Source organism: Triturus cristatus, chromosome 12, assembly GCF_964204655.1.
Source record: "Triturus cristatus chromosome 12, aTriCri1.1, whole genome shotgun sequence".
NCBI classification, from domain to species: domain Eukaryota; kingdom Metazoa; phylum Chordata; class Amphibia; order Caudata; family Salamandridae; genus Triturus; species Triturus cristatus.
The window spans coordinates 539,247,433-539,266,350 of NC_140595.1; the positions used below are offsets into that span (position 1 = coordinate 539,247,433).

General features: G+C 42.3%; 1 protein-coding gene across 3 annotated transcripts in view; it reads right to left on the minus strand.

Moving 5' to 3' along the window:
* Positions 1 to 4,347: 4,347 nt before the first annotated feature.
* The window catches only part of NFATC3 (nuclear factor of activated T cells 3), an 870,211-nt gene continuing 855,640 nt past the window's right edge, over positions 4,348 to 18,918 (minus strand). For all 3 annotated transcript variants that reach the window (XM_085638479.1, XM_085638478.1, XM_085638480.1), the window contains exon 10: positions 4,348 to 12,528. In XM_085638479.1, the coding sequence (XP_085494605.1) occupies positions 12,422 to 12,528 (107 nt within the window). In that variant the 3' untranslated portion in view covers positions 4,348 to 12,421. The remainder of the gene's footprint in view (positions 12,529 to 18,918) is intronic.

Consider the following 18,918-nt stretch of genomic DNA (forward strand, 5'->3'; position numbering starts at 1 on the left):
TCAGTGGTATGGTTGGGAAGCGGTGGGTTCGGGCTAGTTTCCGGGGGAAGGGGGGGGGATTGGGAGACACCCTCTGTATGCTGTCATTCCAGGACAGCAAGGAAGAGGGTGATTCCTTTTCTAAGATATGGGGTGGGGGGTTGGAAGGGTGAGGGATGTGTGGAGATTGTGGTCTGGACAGGTTGGCCATTTTTTTTGGTTTAGGAGGTGGGGCGGGTAGTTGGGGAGGAAAGGGGTTAAAAAGTCGTAGTTAAAAAAAAGAACATTTTTCGGGGATGGAGACTGATTTGAATTTTCAAAACCTACATAATGCAGTGTGTTAAACTTATGAGTTGGAACGTTTCTGGGCTCAATCAGGCTAGCAAAAGACGAATGGTAGCCGAAGAACTTAAGATGTTTAAACCTCCTATAGTTGGGTTTGCTGAAACGCATTTGGCCTTTAAGGATAGAACCCTTGCTAAACAACTTGGTTATGATTTGATAGTGTGCACCTCACAGTCGGCATCAATTCGCGGAGTAGCTTTATTGAAGTCTAAACAATGTACAATAATGGTGTTACGTACTCTGGCCGACTCCAAGGGAAGATGGGCAATTTCCCAACTTTTGATTTATAGCCGCAAGGTGACGATATGTATGGTTGAAGGCCCTAATGTTGACTGCCCCGAGGTTATCTCCTTCTTGTGCTCTGAATTATTGGAATCGGCTGGGGATCCTATAGTTATGGGAGATTGTAATGGTATCTTAGATTTAAAAAAATTGATACTACAAATATTGCAGCAAGAATCAGAATGGCTCAGGCGAGGGCAGCTACATATGATCTACTTCATATACACCAAATGGAGGACGTCTGGAGAAAACTTTTTCCTACAATACCTGGTTATACTTTTTTTTCACATCCGCATAAACAGTACTCCAGAATCGATATTTTTACTAATAAAGCTGTGCTTGAAAATTCTTTTATGGAGGTGTGTCCTAAAATTATATCGGATCACATTCCCATTATGCTTCCAGTACGCTTTCAACTTGAGGGGAAGTCAATAAAAGAATGTTCGTTTCCCAGGCACCTCCTTAGCAACCCTGACTACATAACTTTTATGCAAGAAACGTTGAGGGAATACATAGAAAACAATCAACATACTGCATCCTGCGCAATAGTTTGGGATTGTTTAAAGGCATATGTGAGAGGGACAACACTTCAATACTTTATTAAGCAGAATCGGCTTAATGCAAGTCGGGTAGAAAATGAGCATAGGCAATACACTGATCTAGAGCAGCGACATTCTCGAGCAATTGCCTTGAAGGACACTGGTGAATTATCGATATACCTCCAGCTTATTGATATAAGAGTGAATCTCAGTAGAAGGCTAAAAGATAAAGTAGCTAACAGCTTTTAGAAGTTCAAAACGAGACAATATGAATATGGAGAACGGGTGGGACGGGTCTTGGCCTATCAGTTACCAGATCAGAGGGCCAAGTCATATATTAAGCCGATTAAAGGGGCAGATGGTTCGGTTTATACCAAATCCCAAGATATAATAGAGCAATTTAGGCTATTTTATGCCGACCTATATAGTGACTCAGCTAGCTTTAATCCGCAAATAGCTATAGAGTACATACAAGAACGCGCAATGTTTGTTTTGGATTCATCTCAATCCGACAAACTGGACAGGAATGCGGATCTATTAGAAATAAACACAGCAATTAGTGCACTACCCTCTGGCAAAGCGGTAGGCGAAGATACTGTTCCTCTTGAGTTTTACAAAACTTTTAGGGACATGTTGGTCCTGGTCTTTGAGCTAGTTAATGAAATACTGCAAGGTGGGGATACGTCCCCCTCCTGGAATATAACTAATATCATTGTTTTTCCAAAAAAAGGGAAACCTGTGGAGGATAGGAGTTCATACTGACCAATATCTTTGATCAATGCGGACGCTAAAATATTTTCAAAGCTTTCTCCTCTCGTTTAGCTCCTTTGATTCACCTATTGGTATCTGAACAACAACATGGCTTTGTTCCGGGTCGAGACACTGCTGCACATATTAATACAGCTATTGCTGCAGTCGATGTAGCTAGCCATTCTAACCAGCAGATCGGGATATTGATGCTGGACACCGAGAAGGCCTTCGACCGAGTGGCCTGGGGGCTCTTCTGGCACGCGATGTTATCTTTAGGGCTCGGTCGGAGGTTTATCTCGGCGGTACAGAAATTATATAGTAAACCAACTGCTGCTATTAGACTTGATGGCCTTTCCACTTCTTCTTATAATATCCAGAGGGGTACACGGCAGGGATGCCCGTTATATCCACTATTATTTGCTTTTTACATCGAGCCCTTTATAAGGCATTTGCTCTATAATATTTCTATTTCACCAGTGTCCTTCAATTATATGGTTTTAAAAGTTACTGCTTACGCAGACGATATTGCTGTATACACCACGAGACCGGTGGAAGCTATAGCCGTGATAACGCAAGAGGCTCAGCGTTTTGGGACTTTCTCAGGCTATAAGCTTAATTTAAATAAGACACAGTCAATTTAAAATTTTGAACCCGAGTCAGCCCCACTCTCGTTAGGTATCACTAGTACTGCTACTTATCTTGGAGTCAGTCTTAGCCGTTACACTGATGATGTTATCGCGTTAAATTATTAGCCACTGCTTAAAAAGGTTATTGCAGATATGCGTAGGTGGCACAAGTTACCACTCACTATTATTGGGAGGTGTAATGTAGTAAAAATGAATATTTTACCGAAGTTCCTTTACCTGTTTCGTACTATTCCACTGAGGGTTCCCCTATCATTTTTTAAGCGGCTAGATAGTGCTATTGGCAGTTATATATGGGGTTATCGGAGGGCAAGTAGAGCTTTTAGGTATATCAAGTTAACTTATGAACAAGGCGGTTTTAAACTCCCTAAATTCAAAGCTTATTTATGGGCTAATTTTGTTAACCAGATCCAGAGTTTACTTAAGGGACCTGGTGTGGGCAAGATTTGGTTTGCGTATCACCTGGCCTGTGGTCCAAACACAGGGTTGTATAAAATGGCCACCCGAATTACTATAAAAGGGTTTGATTTAAGATAGTTAGACTTATTGCCCGGATCTGGCAAGATATATGTAAAGCTTATGCACTACCAGATTTCATGAATTTACTTTTCTTTGGGATAATCCGAGATTGTCGGATATATTTTTCGACTCTGTGGGGAGAGGGTGGCAACGCTGCGGCATAACACAGCTTGGGCAGCTTTATGATGAGCAAGGTTTTAGATCATTTGCTTCACTGAAAGAAGAATTTGGGGTAGCACATAATTTGTTCTTTAAATAATTACAAATCAGGGATTATTTTATACAAGGGGAAGGCTCATTAGCCCTACCCAGTCCATCTGAGGTATTATATGCAATTTTTCAGATTTACGGTCGGGGCTGCATAGGGAAAGTCTACCAGAGATTCTTATCGGCTTCTAATGATGATGGTATAGAGATTACAGCCAGACTAAACCGCATCTTCGATACCGATATAACAAACGAGGAAGTACGTGAATCATTGGCTATAATTAATACTGCAGCAACCTCAATTACCTTGAAGTTGCAGCAACATATTATTGTATTTATGTTGTACTATACCCCAGAGGTTATCTCTAAGTGGGCTGCGACCCACGCTTCTCTTTAAGTCTTGCTGCCCGAAATGTAATGAATATGCCGCGGATGTCCGACATATGTTTGTTACATGTCCAAAGTTAAATACGTTTTGGCTCGAGGTTACCCGTGAGTTGAGTAAATTACAAGGTATGATACTCCATTAACTGAGAAAGAAATTTTACTGGGGACAGTAGCTGGCTCTGGCAACTTATCGAAATCTCTTGATTATTATAGTTTGTGCTCGTTTGTGCATTGCCAGGGCATGGATCCAAACACTTAGTCCGAAAATTACTGAATTTTGGGCATTGCTTAGGGTGGTTTAATAAATGGAATTGGCTTTAGCAAAAGTAAAGGGTCCACGTTCAAGGGCCAAATTTGAGAGGGTTTGGTCGAGTCTTCAGTGGGATTAAGACGTTTTGTCTACAATATATCATTTTATGTAATGTTTGCAATTATTTGAAATTTTCCGATATTGTCATTTCATTCTTTTTTTGATAATTGCATTTATATTGTTCTTCTGTACTATTTATGTTTAATGTATTCAACTGGTGGCTAATAAAAACCTTTATCAATTTTTTTAAAAAAAATAGACGTGAGCTAAGTAACATATTTAGCAAAACAAATGAAATGCTTTAAAATAAGGCAAGATGAAGGGCCATAGTATCCCTTTTAAAAGAAAATCAATTTCTGGACACAATTTACAAAACACAGACACATTTCGCATTTTCATATTTATTTCAACACTATGATTTTAGAGCCTATAATGCAAGTTCCCTTTGTATTTCAGCAAGTTACACTGCAATCATAAAACTTACAAAAAGGTTTGTTTTAAAATACAAAATGTACAGGAAATGACAAGGCTCTGTAAACATCCAAGTTATTTCACTCGCATTTTCCCATCGCGGGTTCTTAGTATACAAAACAAGTTTGTGGAACACATTTCATAACCCCTAAGAATGACAACCATCCTGAGTATCAAAAATAGAGTTTCAAAGAATGTGACGTACACAAGAACATACTTTAATTTTACCTTAACGCTCGCTCATCTTTGGTTTAAAATGAATGCCATTTCCACTTAACAGACAAAGGAGTGCTCCAAACATTTAAGAGCATGTACAAATCCATGCTTTTACATTTTAGGAAATGCACACGTTTTACAGAGCTGCTCTTCAGGAAGTCATAAATTGTCAATGCATGTACCCCCACTTTTGTAGCAGGAGAGGCACAACTATAGCATCATAGGTACACAGACTGGCTGTCTTTCTAAATGAAATGTGTTGTATTTTATCTTTAAAAAAACAATGGTTTATTATCTAACAAACTCATTTAGAATACCACTATATGACTTAAGTTTGGATTCTAAAGAGGATAATTAGGAAATACATATTATACAGCTCATATCTGCTCAGTTTTTCAAGCGGTGATCAATAAAATAAATAGACTACTCATGATCAACCCGAGAAATGGACACGGATGCTACCAGCTTGCAAAAGGTAAGCAATTAACGGATGCCAAAATATAAATCAAAGCTTAAAGATAAGCTTCCTAGATTCCCACACAGGCTACAAAACAAATGACTGCTTGACCATATTGTTGGAAATGAAAATGTGCTAATATGTCGATACACCAATTTCTATATGTAAAAATCCATTTTATAAGTGCTTTGCAATTTAGCAGGCAAGAGAATGAGGTACAAGGTAATTGACAGGCTTTAACATAATCACTCTTAATGAGGCAGGAAAGTGAATGAGATTTCAGTTCTTCTCTTTCACAGTTCAGAACATAAGCACCAGAATATGTCTCATCCAGGCTTACAACACTATTACACAAAGCTATGTACAACACAATAATCAATGTTCTCAAGGGACAGAAACTGTCAACCTTTTTATTGACTAATCCATTTCTAGATCTTTTATTAATAATCTCTGCATTTGGTGTTGCCACCTGATTATCTATTTAGCTAAAAGCCTGACAGATGTTTCACTAACCAGAGCAAACTGATTTAGTTTCTTACATTACAAGCTTTGTACAAGCCTTCAAATGAATTGGGTGGTGCTAGCCGACAACAGTTTTATAGTTTAATTTTAGAAAGCACAGATTTTAATTTTAGAAAGCGTTTAAGAAGAAATCAAAAGTTCAGGTGAATGCAGAACTGGCACCTTAAACTGGGATGGGAATACACTACGAGTTGCATTCAGCGTTTTGTTGTAGCAGCTTTGTCGATTTCCGTAAGCACAACACACTTCTGAAGTAACAAATTTGCTAGCAGTGTGTACCCAAAATTGATTTCTGAAAGGGATTATCTAAAAAGATGTACTACATCCTTCTGTGTCAAATTCAAATAGCTTACTAGTGCACCAAACACCCTATACAAGTAAAGCATATGAATGCATTTGTTTACTCATATGGAAAACTTACCACCAAACTAAAGTTGATGTCAAGATAGGATGGTTGTTTTACTTTGGTTTTACAGTATAAAGAAAACTATGTTCTGCTACTTATTTCGAAAAGTATAAATACAAACATGTTGAAGAAGCTTTTTAAGATACACATTACATTTAGCAGAAGACTGTTGTAACAGATGCTCATTTCAGTAAATATTTGATTTCTGGTGAGAAAAAGCACATTGAGTTGGCATATTCTGTGCTATAAAACCTGCAACCAGAGATATGCTTAAGAATGAAGAGTAAGTTTGCAAGGACTGGTTGCCAAAAGAAGAATTTCTAGAACAGTTTGGAAATTAATTTCACTAACAGCCTGCTCATTGATATGATTAGCCCTACCACAGAAATTCCAGGATTTGACTGATTCATCATTTACCAAGCACACTGGTACCCAGAACAAGCCTCCTGGTGCTTCTACAACCAGCCAATAGAGAGGGCAGGGGTTGTGAGGAATGTTCAAAGAGAAACATGTGCCAGAAAGTAGGGAATTACAAGGTGGTGGAGAAAAGCTTTAATGTTTTTAGCTGCTTCCAGAGAGGTAAGTCCTGTGATGCACAAAGAAACATTAAGCGACTTCCATAGCATAGTCACAACAACAGAGAAAGACCTGCAACAAATCCTGGGAAGAATTTGGAAACCTATAAAATTCAAGAGAATGGGAGCGTAGAATACAGGAAGAGGTGAAGAGAGAAAATCTTTTGCATAGAAAGACAGGGCCACATACCAAGATGAATTATTAGCATATGAACAAGGATTTAAAACCAGTACTATGTACTTTCATAAAGTGTAGTTCAGACAAATGAAATTTTAGACCTGGCTCTGAAATCCCAGAATAAGTCTTGCAGCATTATTTTGAAAGGTCCAGAGTCTGGAAAGAAGATATTTAGGACAATCGGCAAATTTTGGTGGCGCAGGTGATAAGAAATGAAAATTGCAACATCAAGTTAATTTTTTTCCAAAAAAAGGTTTAGACAGCTATAGGTTTAATGATGAATTTGACATTTTTCATAAATTCAACAGAAAAGAAAATTCACAAGAAAAGTTATGTATGAGGCCTCTACATAACCTCTGTTTTTAACCAGCTAGCGTAAGATGTATCACAAGAAAGTACAGAGTGAATGAACACTGTCGCCCACACTTTATGTAGGATTAATTTGCGGTCCAAATATTAAAACCCACAATATATTTTTTTGATACTTTTCACTACTGCCGATTCATTTGACACTTCAAGAAAAGGCAAACAACTGCTTGTGATAGGGAAGATAAGTCAATGGGTTACTTTAGAAAATAGGAAAAAACATGATGGAAACTAACAGCGTGAAGCCAGTTTGTTGTTCCTTGTCCCCACTTAATGTTTTACCGGCGCTTGGTGTAGAATCGAATAAAGGAATTTTATTTTACACAATGAAAATGTTTTAGGCAACTTAAAATGAGCCCTGAAATAAAACTTCTGACTTATTATTAAAGACGTAGTCTGCAGTGAGCAGCAATTGGGTATCATTAATGAATGATCAATGTCCAGAAGATGCAGTCAATGTACAAAATTACATGACATTCCAGGTGGTCTAAATAACACAAGAGAGCAAGAAAACTGAGCAGATAGGATTGAAAACTCAGAAATGTGGCTCTTCTAATGAAGAATGTAGAGGCATCCATTTAAATTGTTTTGTAGTAGTATTACCAATTACTGGTGCCTTCTAACCCCGTTCAAGCTTATCTACACATATACTCTCTTTAATTCCAACAATTTCCCAATATATTTAGATATTTCTTTTCATAAAATCCATACCTACATATTTAAGCATGTCCTCAAATGTGTGGATTGTCAACAATCTAATACTACTCTGAATCTCAGCACTGCTTACTTTCATACAGGTTTAAAATCTAATTGTCAATTCAGTGACTGTGAGAACTGGAAAATAAAAATGGCAACAGAGTGGATGCCAACTCAACTGTAGCAACACATGGTGCTGTTACCAGTTTAAATTTGCATAGCCCAACAGAGATTGTGTGCTTTTATAGCTTAAATTACACAAGTTATTTAACAGTCTTTATCTACATAAACACACAAGAATAGAAGAAAATTAAGACCCTCATATTTAAACATTAACAAGGCAAATACAAAACTGCTCATAATGCAAAGCTATACATGTTTTTATTTTATCTTTGTTTTTAAATAGGAAAGCAATTCTATTTCTACAGGCATCAAGGTATTTGAAGGCATCAGGGGGATTTAGTGCATAGCAACTCTGGATACTACAGGCTTCCGTACCCTAGAGTACAGTACAGTTTCCTCAATAGAATGAGAGGACTTGTAAGAAGAATGTAAAACAAAATGCCAATCAACACAAAAACAAAAAGCAGTGAGAAATGTTGTGAAAATCGCACAGTATGTTATTCTTTAAAAGACAACAAGCATATTCAATTTGTCTTGCTGCTTATCACCTGAAGAAAAAGTACACAGAGGCCAATAATGGCTTGGGAGGGGTGTTAAATATCTACAAGAAGGCTCTCATATTAATGAGTCTCTAAAATAATCTTTAAAAGTACATGATCAGGTCACAAACATCAAATACATTTCACTTTGGTTTCTTGGGATAGTCATGTAAAATGCATAATTTTTAACAACTTAAAATACTACAAAATATCATGTAAAACAACGTACATTTGTATCTATGACCAGAGATGTCTACCATTCACTATCTTACTTCATAGACATTTCACAAGAATTTTTATCACTTGCATGTTTATGACTTTTCTGTGAGTGAAACTGGATTTAGTTAGCATGATCTCTCAGCTACAGACTGGTTTTTTACAGTCTTCACTATGGCTGTGCTATGCATGACTAGTGACAAAAATATAGAACTAAGCAGGGAAGAAAATATAGCATTTAGATCTTTGAGATCTACAATAACAGAGAAAGACCAGATTCAACAGTTTTGGAGATTGTACTTGGGAGATGGCATCAACACTATAAACTAGAAATATATTTGTCCGCTTGAAAAGCTTTTGCGAGTTCTTTTTAACATATATTGTTGTTGGGAACTTTTCACAGCTTCAGTAAGTGGGATGATAACTTAAGGCTAATATTCGTAATGATTTTTCAAATTGTTGAAGCATCTGAGAAGGTTTCTTGGCAGTGCTTTGCTGTTATTCTGCATGGTTATTGCAGGTCGAAGGTTGACAAATCAAGAAACTGCTACTTTATTTCGCTTTAAGCATACATTTACTTATGTGTAACACTTTCGGTTCAAAAGCATGTTTTTTTTTTCTAATATGGCAGTCTACCAATTAATATTAACTTGTGTTTAAACATTGGAAGTCTCGAGCCCGTACTTTCATCAACATTTCCCACACTACCTTTTTTTTTTTACTATTCCAAGCATACTTAAAATGTATTCATTAACATTAATCAGTAAAGGGCCACCTCTTGTGCAATATAAATAGGGATTAGTCAGATTGTTCTCTGGAACCTCTTGCACAATTCAATGAAAATGTTAAACTGTAGAGTGTGAACAATGCTATAGGAGTAGGTGCAATGAAATAACGGTCAGTTTCCATTTAGGTTACTCTGCGATGACAGGTAAATATTTCCCTAATACAGCAAAAGGCAACCATGAGAGTATCTCTACTATCATTAAAGTAATTTAGTTTGTTCTACTGGGGAATTCACTTTCAAATCATTACTTTTCAAATAATGTTTGTGGGAGTTTTTGCATGAAAATCAATCTCCTAGTAAAAAAACCTGGACCATAAAAAAGTTCACCTTGTGAGCTCTGTATAGACAACTAATTAAGAAGACTATCAAATGTGCTTACAAACGAACATTTCCTATGCAGCAGAGTGAAATGTAAAAAAAATAGAGTAGTTTCATCTTGGATTTTTGTGGACTATAAATTGAATTATAAAAAGAATATTTTTCCTCTAATTAAAAACTACATACATTTGAAAATTAATAGCAAAATATATCCATTTGCAAAAAGATTATGCTCTAGCCAAACACATTTGTAGTTTGATCTTAGACCTTAAAGTGGAGAGGCAAAATAGACAGCAATACAGATACAACTTCACAATAAGCAGATTCACTGGGTTACTTTCCCATTTTTCGGTTGTGTAAAGCATCTGGATGGTACCAACTCATTCTAAATCTGCCCTTTCCATTTTTACAGTATGGAGGCCATTTTGTGGGATGGTTTAGTCAATGTTATTCCTCTGAAATTCCAACAGTGATTATTTTCTTTTTTGTCTACAGAGTTGGCCAGTCACCGCTAAACCACAATAAAAAGATGACATATACTTGTAAAGATGTTGGCTACAAAGCCTACAATCTTTTTAAATATGCAGGGAACTACAACTCACTCATTTTTTACCCTTAATGTGTTTTTTGGCTTACATGCCTTTCCTGTCGTGCGAACTATGCTTTTTTAAATGTAGCATTTTACAGACATTTCTAGACACTCCATTAATATTTGCATTGTAATTTCTAAGGAATGTTCAATACAATGTTATGTAGTACTCTTAGAAGGCCATCAATATTAATTTTAAAATAGGTCTATGGAATTTCCATAGGTATACCAATTTGGATTTTCCTAGAAACTCAGAATTCATGAAAATTCTGCAGGCTTATCCATGAATTAGAAGCCCTATGTTTCCTGCATTGTCACTTGAATATCCACTGAATGTTTTAAAGGCTAAATCTCTGAGTATGTTTTGCAAAAATGGAATTGCTGTATTTGGTAGATATATTTGAAGAATCCCTTAAGATTCCATAGACTTTTCAAATTCCAGCAGGGTTGAAGGAATTTCGAATGCCCTTTCCATCTGTGACAATTATTTTTAAATGCCAGTTCCTAGTATCAGTAGAATCTAAAAAAAAAAAAAAGAAAAAAAAAAAGAGTGGTGTTCACTTCATTTCCTTCTAAGTACACAAATTCCAGCAATTCCTTGAAAATTGCAATGCTGGAATTGTCCCACAGCTTACAGAAATGTAAGCTATTATGAGATTTTCGAACCTTTAAATGATGGCCACCTTGGATATCAAGAAGGGTGTTCCATATCATTTTGTATTAAGTGCCGGTACTTTGAACCATATACACGAGAAAAACATTGCAAGCCTAACAGCCTGATCATGAGTGAGAGGCACCATGTCCGAAATACTGTTGATCCCTACAGATGTAAGAGTGAAGAATACTGAAGTGAAGTCTGCACAGCCACAAAAATGGCTAACTTACACGATGAAAGTAAGCAGGCATTCAAAAAAACAGGTCCTTGTGAACTACTGTGATACATATCTGTTATTCTGCCTAATCGCCAAGTCCTATTGAAAAACATGTTCACCACTTTATAAGAGAACAAATGATTAAACAGTAGCGACTCGAATATTGAGAAGACCTTTTATCTTGGGCACAAGTAAACATTTAGCTTACTTCGTGAAAGGCGTAGCTCCAAAGAACAGACCAATAAATGTTGAACTCAATCCTCAATGACAGAAAACAGTATGGCTATCATCAGCAAATAAATCTGTAACAGCTTGAAGAAAAAGCATTTGAAATGCTGAAGGACCTAACTTTGTAGACGCTCCTTAATGTAATAACTATCAAACAGCTTATAGAAAAGGATTTATAAAGATAGTTTTTTCAATTTTGGAATGTAGTAAATCTCACTGCACTTTGATGATGGAATGATAATGCAGCAACAAATTTTAAGTTTGCAAAGAAGTGCAGTTCTACATTTGGCTTTGCTTCCTATATATCTAAGAGAAAAGACTAGGTATACATTACACCTCCCAAGGCATTGGCTTTAGTTGACAGATATTTCTGCCTGTGGAAGAATTAATTAAAAAAGTTATTGTCATTAAAAACACAAAACCTAAAAGGTTCTTCATATGACAAAAGCTGTACAAATCCTCAATTACAACTATTCTATGACATTTTCTAAAATAAAGCATACTTATGTTGTGTATTAAATCTTATTTTTCATTTACTGTACTTGTGAACATATTTAGAGTAAATCTAGCATATTTCCTACCTTTATAGCATTTTTAATATAAAATCTTTAATATTGCAAATGAACAACATCTGTTTCATGTGTATGTCCATTTACAAAGTCAGTTTTTTTTTTTTTTTTTTACAGCCTAGGAGGAATTAGATTAGAATAGGAAATATTATCTTTTTACATCAAAAGTAACACCCACTAAAAAGTCTATGCAAGGATCCACTGTTCCAGTTCACAAAGGCCACAGAGTTGGAAGCACAGTAAGTCTAAGAAGAGGATACAGGGATTCTAGAAGAAACTTGCAGAGAGAACTGTACGGTTAATTAACATTTTCCTGTGCTGCCATCCAATTCTAGACTCCATCTGTCAGCTTCGTCTCCAGTGATCCAGAGCAGTCGTGTGATGAAGGGGTTGCCACTGGTGTTCCATGTGACATGTCTCGTCCGATGATCTCATTTACTACAAAGCAAACAAGAATGTTACAATGGATGATCAGTCACAGCTACAAAAATCTTATAGAACAAACAAAGACATCAAGGTGTTTTTCTTCTAAAATATGAAACTGAAATGATTTGGTAAGCTTGCATCTTAAAGGATATTTTAACACTCCGACTGTCCCAAGATTTTGCAAATTCTGAGCCAATTCTTTATTCTGCCTGACTCTGTTCAACACACCTTTTCTCCTCACCTTGTGGACAACAACCAAATCTGAGGTGGATAGATAAAATGACAAATAATTTATGAGGAATAATGTAATTTTATGTTAACAAGCATTTGTGAATAACAAGTTTGTCACTGCTTAGCACTGGGGCATTTTTCGGTGTATGAGTAACAGCATTTGTTCTGAGATGGAAAGCGGTTTGCTGCAAAAGACTGGCAAACTAATGCAAAGGAAGCGGAATTGCTTGGCTAGCCTGCACAAACATGCTGTTTATGCCTAAGTAAAGGATGTTCAAAGCATGTTCTCAAAGCAATATTAAGCAGTTATCGGAAAAGGCGCCAAAAGGTGTAGAAGTGAAGTATTTAAAGCAGCAAGGTGCTAATTGGTTGGCTATGGTAAATGAGCAAATGTAATGGAATTTGGTGAAGCAGAGATTGGCTCAGTGATGAGTCCGGCAAGGGAGAGTTGAGGGTAGTCAGATTGGCCTGTTCTGAGAATAAGTTGCCTGCCTTTTGCCTATATGATGAATGAAAAGAAAATGAGGTTGCTGCGAGGGTTTGGATGCACACAATTAAACAAGACCATGTAGGGTGTACAATTTAGTAGATTTAGTATCACTCAGAAAAAAAGGACCCAAAATAGTGGAGGCAGGTGTTTTAGGAGTTGTACATGTGTGTGCTAACTTTGTAATTTAATAGATTGACATGAATGGAGAAGGAGGGGTTGCTGAGCTAGGATTAGGCAGATGGTGCACAGTGACTAAAGGAATTTTACTTCAAGTGCTGGTATGCCAATTTTGTCTCCAGAATAGTGAAAGGTCATAACTATAGATAGTCAACGCAAGCCCAGCAATTGTGCCGAGCTGCTCACCTGGTGCACTAAATAAGACTCTTCTGACAGGGCACACGCAGAGGAACACATGGAGATTATTAAGATACAACTGATGCCCAGTTTGGTGGGCTCTTGGTGACAATCGCCTACTTGAAGTAGATTAGACAAAGCCATCACCTGCAGCAAAATGTTGTTTTCCTGAGATGGGATCCACTTTGGTTTGGGTGATGGTAGGATCTACAGAAGTGCTTCCCAAACTTTTTTCTAATTTTTGGAATGACAAACTTTCACATCCCTCCCAACTTTATTCAACAAGAGGCAAGGTCAATCTCTAATGTAATAATAGCAACTGTTTGTAAATGTCAGAACATTGACCACGCCCTTCAATATCAGACTGCGGCCAAGATATTAATCAGCCAATAAAAGTGGCAAATAGTGAACAGCACTGAAGTCTAGAGCTGAAACAATCTTCAGAGCGGGGTGCTGGCCTGTGGCATCTGTTCACTAAAATCACACAGCTTGGCGTGGCTAAGCGCCGGCAAAGATGGCCGCTTAGTTTGAAGCTCCGTCAGAGCGGTGTCTTTCCCCGCAAATATCCACCCATTATCGTCCATGCTGAGATGCCGCGTGGTGCAGGGACCCTGTCTGTGACATCCGCTCCTGAATTCTCCGATCCCGGGGGCTGGGGACGCCCCGCCGCAGAGCTGTGACTTTTGAGCCGAGCGGTGCCTGGAGGCGGGCAGGGGAAGATACGCGACGTCCCGGTGCCGTGGCCTACCCAGGGGCCTGCGCGGAGACGCTGGATCGCCGTGTCTAGCATCGGAGGCTGAGGCTGCGCCTGGGGTCGTCAGCTGCCGGGACTGGGCCTTGGTAGCGGAGCGCCGCCTTCCCTGTTGCAGCCGGAGAGGCGGCCCGGCGGACCCACTACGACAGCGGCAGGCCTGTGGAAGCGGCGGTGAGGTGGCGAGATTGGCGGCCAGTGGGGGGCACCCAGAGAGGAAGATAGCGCTGGAACGAGTCAATCGCCCCTGGAGCCTCGCTTCTGCGCACCTGGTCGACGTGTGCAAGGTGGGGGCTAAGCAGAGAGGCCCTAAGAGTCGCCTGGATCTCCCTCCGACAGGTCCCCAAGTGAGTGTGCCCGGAGGGGAAGCGTCAATCCTGCAGGGCCCCGGGGGAGAGGGCCGGTCGCGCTGGAGGTGATCCTCGCCGGAGGAGGGGGGAGTGCTCACACTTGCCCTTTTGGTCCGCCTTCCAGCTACCGGGACGACAGCTGCCGGCGGGGAGGACCCGTGGAGTGGGCTTCTGGACCGGGGGGTCTCTCTCTCCTCTTCCCCCCCGTCCTTGGACCGGTCCGGCGACATCCTGGGGGCGGCTGAGCGGCAGTGAAGAACTGACTGACACGCAACAGTTCAACACCCTATCTGCGGGGACCCACTGGCGGCCGTGGGGCGGTCGGAGTAGTGGAGCCAGGAAATATCGCAGGCCCAGACGGGGGTGCCAGTCCGGAGGTGCGTGGTAACGACCGACCTGTGGGGCGCCGCTGGAGGAGTGGCCTCCGTCGCGAATCGCTCTGGTGAAAGGGGGCTTTGCGTAGGATCTCATCATGAGGCCAAAGGGAGCGGGAGCGGCAGCGGCCCAACCAAATAAACTGGACAAGTACGCGGTCCCGAGACAGGCCCCCCAGACCGAGGAGGCAACGGGGGAGCGGGAGGTGCCGGCGGAGCCCTCTCTGACGGCCATCATGTCCGCCATACAAACCCTGGGGACTACCCTTGAGACTAAAATTGACAAGATGTCCATTGAAATGAACCTTTTGCGCACAGACCTCAATAAAACATCAGACAAGGCCAGAACCAATGAGACTGACATCGCGGAACTCAAAGCCTCCTCCAAGAAACTTGAGCAGAGGGTGGCCGACCTTGTCCACCAGCCCCGCCAGGTGGCCCTGAAGTTGGAAGATCAGGAAGGGAGGGCCTGTAGAAACAACGTCCGGGTGGTGGGTGTCCCGGAGGGTTCGGAGGGGCCTAGCATGGACCTGTTCCTCGAAGACCTAATCCTTAACAGCCTGAAACCAAAGCGGCTTTCCGCCATGTTCTCCGTCGAGAGGGCTCACCGCGCACCGGTCCCTAGACCTAAGCCATGGGCCCCGCCACGAACCATTATAGCTCGGATCCTCAACTATAGAGATCGGGACGCCATTCTGCAGGCGGCTAGACAGAAAGGGGACCTACAGTACGAAAACACGACGGTCAGATTCTCTCCAGACTTCACGCTCAAGGTGCAATTGGAGCGGCGTTCGTTTGAGGGGGTGAAAGCAGCATTGTGGGAAAGGGGCATCAAATACATGATGTTCTTCCCAGCGAAGCTCAAAGTTATCGATGGGGGCAGATCCCTCTTTCTTCACTACGCCCTCAGAGGTGCAGGACTGGTTGGACAGGGGAACTACGCGGCGGTCGGCTGGCGCGACGAGGGACAAAGGAGGCGTTGCCCAGACCGGCTCGCTGGCCCCCCGGGTCGGAGTTAGATAAGTCAAGCCAGTGCTCCTGGTGTTCACGATCCCGCAGCCCGGACCTGGTTGGCCTATAAAGACCGCAGGGATGTAGGTGTGGCTGAGTGTCAGTTCCCCCCGGAGGATTAACTGCTGATCTGAATGTATAACTTTATTCTAAGACATTGCGGGGGGAATGTGCCCAGGACGTTTCTGCAGATGTGAGGGTCGCCCTCTCGGGGTGTGTGGGGGGGTGCTGGGAACCTCCTTGCCTGCTTGAAATGGGTGTTGTGCACCACTTACAGATGACATTGACTACCTCAATCAAAGGAGGGGCGGGGCAGTACAGCGGGGGACCATGGGACCGTCGTGGTTACAGGCTTGTATGGACTGGATAACACCTGGAACATTAACGGAGGGGGGGCGCCCACCGGCTGGAGTTGGTGCTAGCGCACGTCTCACCGATAAGTTGGTAGAGGGGAGGGACTATCTCTCCTTCTTGTTGAGGGCGAAAGGCGCTCTGCTAGTTGGGGGATGTGGGTAGTTGTAAGCCTACACAGCAGGGTAGCAGGGAGGGGTGGGAGGCGGGGGGGAGGCAGTTTTGGAGGGCTGTTAGCAATGTTATTAGGGGGGGCGGGAGTTTTCATTGGTCACGTGAAAGTAATCCTAATGAGAGGGAACGGTGGATCGCGCCATCAGGGCGACAGCTTTGCATCATCTCTGGAAATGGCTATGCAGTGGGATAAAAGTATCAAAGTGCTTAGCTGGAACGTGAATGGGTTGGGGGACAAGCTCAAGAGGAGTATAGTACTCCAATTCCTCAAAAGGCACCTCCCGGATGTTGTCCTATTGCAGGAGAAGCACCTCATCGGGAACACATGTCAGGCACTTAACAGGTGGGGGTACACTTTAGCCACACATTCAGGCTTCACATCGGGGTCCCGAGGGGTGGGCATTCTTATACGCCGTAGCTTCCCAATAGTAATTCAGCACACAAAAACTGATCTGTTGGGCCGCTACGCAGTGCTCACGGGTAGGTGGGAGGGCCACACGCTCAACCTGGTGACGGTGTATATTCCGCCTGGTCTCCAGAATCAATCCTATCACGATCTGGGGGCGCTCCTCCTCTCTCTTACCGAGGGGCAACTCTTAGTTGGGGGGGGGGGGGGGGGACTTTAATGCAGTAGCATCCGGGGATTTGGATAGACAGCTGCCACGTAACATTGCACCGGGGCAAATGTGGCTCGCCAATTTACTGGAAGCGTTTGGGCTGGTAGATCTATGGCGCCTACGCCACCCCACTCACCTACAATACACGTTCTTTTCAGGACCACATCACACATTTTCCAGGATAGACTACCTCCTTACCATCCTGCAGCATGACACCGTGGTTCAGGACGTTAAACACTTGGCAAGGGGTATATCAGACCATTCCCCGCTTTGGGCTGGGATGTGTCGCGCCCATAAATCCCTGGTGGCTGCGTAACCCCGAACTTAAGAAGGCAATCGCGCGGTCCATAGATCACTACTTCACCAAAAATGTCGGGACGGTGGAAGGCCCAACTACCCTCTGGGAGGTATTTAAGATGGTGGTGAGGCCCTCTCAAAAATTGCCGGACAGCGAAAGAAAAGGGAGACGCAGATGCTCGTGAGGGAGCAGGACCTTCTCGCACTAGAAAGAGAGGCGCAGGTGCGTGGGACCTTAAAGACCCAGCATCAAATGCAGTTGAAAGCAGCTGAATATAAGGCCCTGGCCACAGAGGCTGCAAAGACGCTAGCCAGACACAAAGGAGGTCGGCTGTACGACCAAGGGGACAAGGCGGGTAAACTAATCGCTTGGCTGGACAAAAAACAAATGGCGCAGAGGGTGGTAGCCGAAATCCGTTCTGCGGGAGACCTCCCACTGACCGAACCGCAGGAGATAATGGGTGAATTTGCGGCTCATTTCAAAGGAGTGTACAGCAGTGGCACGGACCGGTCGGAAGAGGACTCAACCGAGCTCCTGAAGGACATTAGGCTGCCAGTGCTCTCAGAGGAGGATCGCGAAGAACTGGACGGCGACCTTACCGTCGCCGAACAGGCCAAAGCTATTGGAGACCTGCGGACTGGGAAGGCCTTGGGTCCGTACGGCCTACTTATTGAGCTGTACAAGCTCCGGCCCGACTGCCTGGGTATAAATCTCAAAAGTATGTTCGAAGACAGTAAGGCACTGGGGAAACTGCCAAGAGACCAACGCATTGCCACCCTGGTGGCTATCCCCAAAGAAGGGAAACCCAGGGATCGCTGCTCCTCATACAGGCCAATATCACTGTTGAATGCTGAGCCTAAGATACTGGCTAAGCTCCTTGCGAACCGGCTTAAACTTAATCACTAAGCTGGTCCACCCCGACCAATCGGGCTTCATGCCACACCGGAACACAGCTCTGAATCTGCGATGGCTCCACGGTGTGATGGGATGCCGCCATACGATCCAGGAAGATACGGTGGTGGTGTCATTAGATGCTGCTATGGCATTCGATACCCTGGAATGGCCCTATATGACGGCGGTCCTCAAGAGGTTGGGATTTGGCCCCAACTTTGTCGGATGGGTGCGCCTCCTCTATACCGAACCATTGGCACAGGTGGTAGTTAATAACAAGAGTTCCAAGGTCTTTACACTCGAGAGGGGGACGAGACAGGGCTGCCCCATCTCACCCTGTTTGCACTCTGCCTAGAGCCTCTGGCTGCCTGGATAAGACAGGATCCCTCGATACGAGGGCTGAGATGGGCAGGATCTCGCTATATGCAGACGATGTCCTACTCTACCTTGCCTCCCCCGCGAAATCACTCCAGGTGGCCTTGGACCTCCTTACAAGCTTCGGGAAAAACT